The following is a 7,930-nucleotide window of genomic DNA, read 5'->3' as shown; positions in this document are numbered from 1 at the left end:
TTTGTATAAATTAAAGTACGAGATCATCTGATCATCCGATCTGATCAAATCTGATCTGATCTGATCATGATTATGATGTGGCCGTCTGATCTGATTTTGATCATTTGATCAAATGATATGTACGTTGGTGACATTTTATAAAATTGAATTTTTGCTTCTGCTGAATCAAAATTCAAAATTAATTAATCATCAATTTTTCAACCTGGCAAAATCTTGTATTAAATCATAAAGGAAAAAAAAATCACAAATGATTGCAGCTTGATAGTTAGATTACATAATTATATAATAATTTGCAATTAAAAATCACAAAGCTTAATTTCTACAATTCGTTCCTATGATAGTAAATAAATTCAATGTTAACTTCATTTTTGATTGTTTTATTTCCGGTTATTTAATTTCTGATCATTTCGTTATTTGTTATTTCACTTTTGATTATTTCATTTTTAATTATTCCACTTTTGATTACTCCATTTGCGATTATTTCGTTTTTGATTACTTCATTTTTGACTGTTCCCGTTAATTCAAAAAAATTTTTTCCTAAATTACATTAATTTTTAAAACAACTTTATAAGAGGATTTTTGTATAGCTTGGCAAGAAATGTACTGCTGATTGTGTGCACTATTTACCATCTGATGATGTTCAATATGAATTTATGACCGGTCAATTCCAAAATGACCGAAAGATGGAAATTAAACGAAAGCAAATTCCTAAAGGTACCTAAAATTGATAGTTTTAAAGTGTCTATCATGAATAATACTTCATACTTCCCTCATTTTGCTTTGTATTTCTTTTCCTCCTTTTTTTTCATCAGAAAAAGGAATTACCAAAATAAAATTTTAAAAATAAAATTCTTAAATTAAATTCAATTTTTGATCTTTTTTCTTTACACTACAAATACAATTCACAATTCAGTTATTTTTATGGCAGCACAACCACAATCGCCTGAAGAAATTGAACAATTTTCGATGTTATGCTGTACATATGACAAACAATTTAATGCGACAATCTCATCATCGATTGAAAATGGGCTACAAAAGTAAAGCTTATTTAAATTTCAATTTTACTGCAAATTACATTTCGTACATATAATCAATAATATTATCCATGTATATTATCTGTACTTTTATCATCGTTATCTTCTACTAATTATTTATAACTTTTGTCTAACATCACTAGTTACTACTAAGTATCAATTGAAAATTGTCGAAGAAAGGAGAGGAAAAAAATTACAGCAATGATGGAATTATTTTCAAAATTTCAGTATAACGAATTTCAAATTGCAAAATTATATCTTATTAATACAAAGAGTGGGTGAGCATTTTCTTAACGATGATGGAATAATATTGGGAAGCAATTTAGATATTGATCGAATTCCGAAACGAGTAATGAATTATTGTATTTTAGTTTTCCAGAGAATTTTATAGCTCCAAAAAAAAGTTTCAGACAAGAAAACGAGAATGAATAAGAAAGAGAAATCGTAAAATATACCAAATGCTCGATCATTTTCAATTAATAAATAAATATGCATTCTTTTTTCTTTACGTTTTCAATTTTACTTATTACATTAGATGATAGGTAAATTTTCCTTCTTTTTTTCTTTTCAGAATTTAATTAAAAGAAAATTATAGCCGGAACGTTATGATGACAATTGTCGCAATTTACGTCGCTATGTTAAAGCTGAAGAATGGGAAAAAGCGCTTAGTCGTATTAAACAGCAGGATTTTGTACAATTGGATATTGATTTGAATCGAATTGTTTTTAATTATCATTGGTTATTTGGACAGGAAGATCTGGTTTATAATTAAGGCTAATTATGAATGAAAATTAAGTGAGAGAAAAACTGGTACCATATCAAATGTTGAAATCATTTCATATTTGTTTACTTGTATTTTGTTTACTCATATTTGTTTACCAAGTTTTTATAAATATAAGTAAAATATGGGCATTATGCTAATTGCAGCTATGCAGTACAATTCAAAATTTGCATAAAATGCAATCAGTTCGAATGCAGGAAGCATTGCAATTGCTGAAAGAAGTTGAAATGGAAGAAAAAGTATTACGTAAAGGAAGAATTTTACAAAAAAATGAAAAAGAAAAGTTAGTGAAATTTTTGTTTTAAAAATTAATTTTATGCTAAAAAAAAACTGTCAGATTATTCGAATAATTCAGCTGAAAAAAAAATTGAACTATTATCATTAAAATGTTATGGGAAATAATTGGCATGAAAAAACCAAGAGACATTGTCATACCGAGGGAGTACTGAGATTCCTCGATTGATAATAGTTTGTGATTATATTTTCCCAATCGATCATACTAATTTTTTCTTCGTTAAAAAAAAATTGTTTCAAATTTTTTTTAAGAAAATAAAGTAAACTTGTGAATACATATATGAATAATATTTTCGTGATAAAGGAAACATAATTTCCTGAGATGATTTTTGCTAATTTCAGGTTCCATTAGTAATTTTTTCCTTTCAAAAAGAAAAAAAATCATTTCAAATTTTTTTTTCAAGGAAATAAAATAAACTTATTTACAAAAAGGCGTATTTAATTGCAGTACAGAATATCGAATAAAAGAATTAATGATTGGTTTGGAGGAAAAGCAGCAAAATTATTTGGATCTGAGTGATAAGATTGAAGAAAATTGGAAAAAATTACAGAAATTACGAGAAATACAAGGATATTCCACTACGAAATTAACAATTAAAAAAAATCTCTTTCGAACAACAACATGCTGAAAAAAGGTTCAAATGATAATCTTAATTATGCAATACTATTACATGTAAATGATTTATTGATTAATTTGCTAAATTTTTAATCACAAGGTATATTTGTTGTTATTACTATTCTTCTTCTTCTTATTCTCATTAATTAAATGGATTATTCATTTATTAATTAAGTTAAAGTGAATATTTTAATTTCGGCAATTTTTGCAGGAAACAATCCGATGATCAAATGAATGTTATAGAGAAATTAGAATTATTTGATGAACTACGTGGTATTCCGGTTTATGTATTGGATAATAGTAATGATAATGAATCGAATAATCCGTTACCTAAGGATGAAACTGATCGGATTAATTATTTGCAAAAATGTCGTTTGCAATTACAGATCGAATTTAACAATATTATTGTATGCAGAACGTTGTATCAACGAATTGATAGCAATTTTCAAGCTTATTTTGGACAAATTTATAATTTACAGGTAAATATTGCAAATGAAATTTTATTTGATACATATGATCATCATTTTTGGTCTCAAACTTTCTGTCTTTTGCAATTTTCAACTTTGATTCTTGAATTTATTTACCCATAATTTCATTTTAACTTAATTATTGTCAGGTTATTTTTGAGAAATACTGCAAGATTTGCAGAAGTATTGTTGAAAAAATCGCAATAAATCAAAGGCAAATTTATTATTTTAAATTCTTCATTAATTTCTATTTTTGTAATTTTGAAGTTTATTTCTGAATAAGTTCAAAAAAAGGAGATTTAAAGTATCATTTTCATTTTCCATTGATTATCTAGTACTACCGTCTCTATTTCAGGTACAAGAAATACCTAAATCCATAACAATAACAATTTTTGAGAAAGTACCAAAGATAGAAGCTCGTAAAATTGCAATTGTTGGTTTACCATTACCAGATGAAGATAATGTTACTGATGGACGAAATATTGTAATACCAGTGGAATTTGCTAGTGATTTAATCATAAATGGGTAACTAGCTTCGAAATTAATTTCAAATTATTTTTTGATAATGAAAAAGCCTTATACCATATGGTTATCAATGTTATCAACCGACACCTTTTTTTCAGAACAGTACTGATGCAATTTTTCTATTTTCATTTATTTTTGTCAAAATTATCTTAAACTTTTTTTTTAATTACAGGATGTATTCTAGTCTTGGTTCTGGTAGTCATAGACCATGTATATCTGGTGAGTTATACTGTAATGCTTCATGGGCTAAACAACAGAATATGTTTATGTCAAATAAACCTCAACGATATCCAATATTTACACTTCAACAGCAGCAAGCATCCATTGATACAGCAAATAACTTTGATCTGATACCTAAGGAAGTTCGATTATGTTCTGATGAAGAGTTTGATAATGATATCAGGTAATGTTGAAATCATTAAGAGAAGATTCAATTTTAGTAAAATACGGAAATGAATAATATGGTAACGAAGAGAAAATATGTATATATTACATGAGAAATTATAAAATACACATTACAAATGCAAATGTATAATATTTACAAATAATTTTAATTGTCAGTTTTTAATTTTCTGAAAAAAAGAAATGAAAAATAAATCATTTCCTTTCATAATAAAACAACAATAATAGCAAAAAAAAGGATGATAAATATTTTCTGTCTCCATTTTTTCTTTAATTGTTTTTACAGATTGAAAGCGTTACAAATTCGTAATGAACAAAAAACAGGCGTTAAAAAACCAATTCCATTATTGAATTCAGAAATTGAGCATCATAAGATTGCACCAAATCGTATAACAAATCAACATAATTACAAAACAAAAATTGATCGATATCGAAATATTGGAAATCAATATGCTCTTATGATACGGTAATAAAATAACGGAAATGATATTATCGAATAATATATCATATCTTATCAATAATAGTTAACTAATAATTTCTTATCATTTTCCATCGTTCAGGAATCGTTTTTATGAACAAGCAATACGTGAGCGAAATTCGAAGATGATAAATGATTTAGTACATGAAGAACCACTTCCGAAATTTTTTGGTACATTTGGTGCTTTTCCATTTAGTTCTACCGAAATATCACGAAAATTAAAACCAGCAAGACGAGCGAAAACTATACGGAAGGTAATATATAAAATCATTGTACTTTGCATATATCTATATTGATTTAGATATCTAAAGTGAACTATAATACAGGTAGCAGGTGATGCGGAATATCATCTTGTGGTCAATATTCATTCAGCAATAAACCTTCCGGAACCTGAACATGGAAAGCTACTATCATTTGTTGAGGTTTCATTCCAGGTTAAGTTGACATTTTTTCAAACGAAATTTGTTTAAAAGAAAAAGAAAACCTTATATTGTCGAAAACTTTAAATCATTGATTAATTTTGGAATTGTTTATTTCTTTTTTGTAAGCACAATCAGCAAATTCATCTGAATAATATTCTTAATATTCTAATTTCATAATATTCTTAATAATATTTATCTTTCAAGTGTTTCACATACGGATAAATTTGACGTACAGTTAGTAACATTGATAATAGACATGATATTATCAAATAATCAATAATCCTTGCAGTAATAATAAATTTTTCAGGATTCATTAGCGCAAACATCAATATCTAATGGACGAAATCCATATTGGCAACAAACTCTTGAACTGAAATTAGATCGCCTTCGTACAGCTAATAATGATTTTAGCGCAGTTACAGAATGTATAAAAATTGCAGTCTACAATCGGGTTAGATTCCTTAGTAGGATTCATAAAGCAAAGAGAAATAGAAAAGTAAAAAATTTTAGCGCAGATATATCAAGATTGAAAGTTGTAGCAAAAACTTTGTTGAAATCCATCACTGAAATTAATCCTTTCAGATCTAATTATTTACGTCAAATTGGAGGGATATTTCATACGTGAAACACGTAAGATTTATTGTTTCAGCTGGTCACTGAACTTGATGCTGATGATCGTGAACCGAATTCAGTACATAAACAATTGGAACGACGATGGTTAGGCTCTGTTTTCATACCATTAACAACGGTTTATTTCAATGGCAAGATAGATGGATATTTGCGCCTTCAAACACCACTTTTTCTTAGTTCCTATAGGTTTGCCAATGATTTTCATCTTTTTTTGGAAGTGCTCGGTGTCAAAGGTTAGACTTATTAACAAATTATATCTACAATAATGGACTTTTAAATCACATTTTATGTGTATTAGTTTTTTTTTTTTCAGGATTAATAATCAGCCAGCATATCTCAAATTACTGATAGCTTTTCAACCAGATATATGTCCACCACAAATTGTTAACATCAAATATTCAAGCATTGATGAATCAAATGCTGTAAAAATTTTCCTAAATTTAATTCATGGAAGCAAGAGATGAAAACTTTTTTGATTACTAATAATGTACTAATACTAATGATGTACTATAATAGATCGATTTATTGATAAATGTAATTAATGCAATAATATTTGAGCATCAAAAACAAACAATTTATAGATACGAAAGAAATCCTTAGAATGGGAACAAAATGCTAAAAATCGTTTCATATATCGTCGTTATGTTAGTATTGTACAAAGTGCTACTGGCAAACGAATATTAGCATGCAGGTATAATTCTTGTATGCATTATTTACATGCAATCCAGGTATCATTTTGTCATTACTTGCATACAGGCATAATTTTATATGTGTTGTTATTTACTTGCATGTAAGTTTCATATTGTATGCATTACTTATTTGCATGCAAGTATCATTTTGTATGCATTACTTGATTCAGTTCCATTCTAAATTAGCTTTCTGAGATAGAATCACTGGATGACAATTGTGATTGCAAACATTGATCAAATAAATTGAATCATGAAAAATAAAAGAATTTGTAGTTTCTATTGTATATCTATTTGTTTTGGAAAAAGAGAATTCGATATTTGTGAAAATAATATTAATGCATTATATATTAATTAATTTCAAATCCTTTATGATACTATTTTTGAACTTTTATAGTTTACGTAAATAATAGAAATGAACCTTATGTATTCAACATTTACATTTTTAATGTATTGTACAAATTTAATTTCAGATTTATCCGACCAATTAAACCACCGATCAACTTATCAGGTCAATCATCGCAAGCCCTAGCTCGTATTGCATGCCAAATGGTTTCCTACATACCATTTACTCCTGATTCCATTATCTCTTCAGGATTCTGTGATATCTGGATCACTGCTGATCGGGTGAATATTATTTGAAGAAGTAAAATCTTGACGAGATCATAGACCAATACAATATGTTTTATGACTACAAGTTAAACGAATCCTTATCATTTTTAAGTTTCTATCAATCGGTTGTGGAGCTATGGACGAGCATGCTATACTGCTATGTTGTTGGTTGCTATATCTTGGCATAAAATCATATGTCCTCTTTGGAAAATCGCTACCAGAAGGTTTGCGATTCAGAATTGAATTTCAACCAGTTTATCAAAATTTAAAATCACTTTGCCAAATATTTTTTATTCATTAGAAAATCTCGCAGAAAAAGATTATATTTTTAATTTTAGACATTTTACGATTTTGAAAACACCATGATTTTAGCTTGAAATAAAAGAGGATATAAAATTTCTAAAATTCTTAGTAATTTTAAACATGGTTGCGAATGGTACTATAATTTTATATCCATCCGATGATAACTATTGTAGACTAAGTGATCTATCTATTCTGTCCTATTAGATCTATTGGTACAATTTTAAACATCACGATTATAGGTTTTCGATCAGCTCATGTAATGGCAATGGTTGCGGATGGCACCCTAATTTTAAATCCATCTGATGGTAACTGTTATAGACTAAATGATCCACTCTGTCCTATCAGATCTATTGGTACCATTGCTTGCGTCGGAAATTTATATGCAAATATTCAAAAACATGAACATCCAAGTCAAATGCAATTTGATCTAAGCGTATGTTTAGCAAAATTTTACGAAATCTATGAATTGGAAAATCATTTTAAGCAAATATTTCAAATTTATGCAAATTCAATTTAGATATTTGGCTTCATGAAAGAAAAGGCTTTTAATAAATGAGGGATTGATTGACATCAATGAGCTAATCATATATTTCGTGCTTGCAAAAAATAAAAAAAAAAAACAAATTACAGAAGCGCAACCAATGGTTACCGTTATTTACCAGCGATCAAACTGAAATGGA

General features: G+C 27.6%; 1 protein-coding gene across 1 annotated transcript in view; it reads left to right on the top strand.

Annotated features, from left to right (window-relative positions):
• Positions 1–921: 921 nt before the first annotated feature.
• The window catches only part of LOAG_10780 (hypothetical protein), a gene marked incomplete at its 5' end in the record, with an annotated part of 8,052 nt that continues 1,043 nt past the window's right edge, over positions 922–7,930 (top strand). Inside the window, 17 exons of the mRNA XM_020448229.1 lie at positions 922–1,037; positions 1,263–1,383; positions 1,630–1,794; positions 1,962–2,098; positions 2,937–3,204; positions 3,548–3,717; positions 3,890–4,120; positions 4,406–4,585; positions 4,680–4,851; positions 4,924–5,031; positions 5,327–5,470; positions 5,669–5,835; positions 5,963–6,071; positions 6,231–6,340; positions 6,809–6,962; positions 7,060–7,171; positions 7,490–7,660. Of these exons, the coding sequence (XP_020301607.1) occupies positions 922–1,037; positions 1,263–1,383; positions 1,630–1,794; positions 1,962–2,098; positions 2,937–3,204; positions 3,548–3,717; positions 3,890–4,120; positions 4,406–4,585; positions 4,680–4,851; positions 4,924–5,031; positions 5,327–5,470; positions 5,669–5,835; positions 5,963–6,071; positions 6,231–6,340; positions 6,809–6,962; positions 7,060–7,171; positions 7,490–7,660 (2,635 nt within the window). The remainder of the gene's footprint in view (positions 1,038–1,262; positions 1,384–1,629; positions 1,795–1,961; positions 2,099–2,936; positions 3,205–3,547; positions 3,718–3,889; positions 4,121–4,405; positions 4,586–4,679; positions 4,852–4,923; positions 5,032–5,326; positions 5,471–5,668; positions 5,836–5,962; positions 6,072–6,230; positions 6,341–6,808; positions 6,963–7,059; positions 7,172–7,489; positions 7,661–7,930) is intronic.

Source organism: Loa loa (genome assembly GCF_000183805.2).
Source record: "Loa loa unplaced genomic scaffold supercont3.101, whole genome shotgun sequence".
Lineage (NCBI taxonomy): Eukaryota > Metazoa > Nematoda > Chromadorea > Rhabditida > Onchocercidae > Loa > Loa loa.
This window is presented reverse-complemented; position numbering and strand designations above follow the sequence as displayed.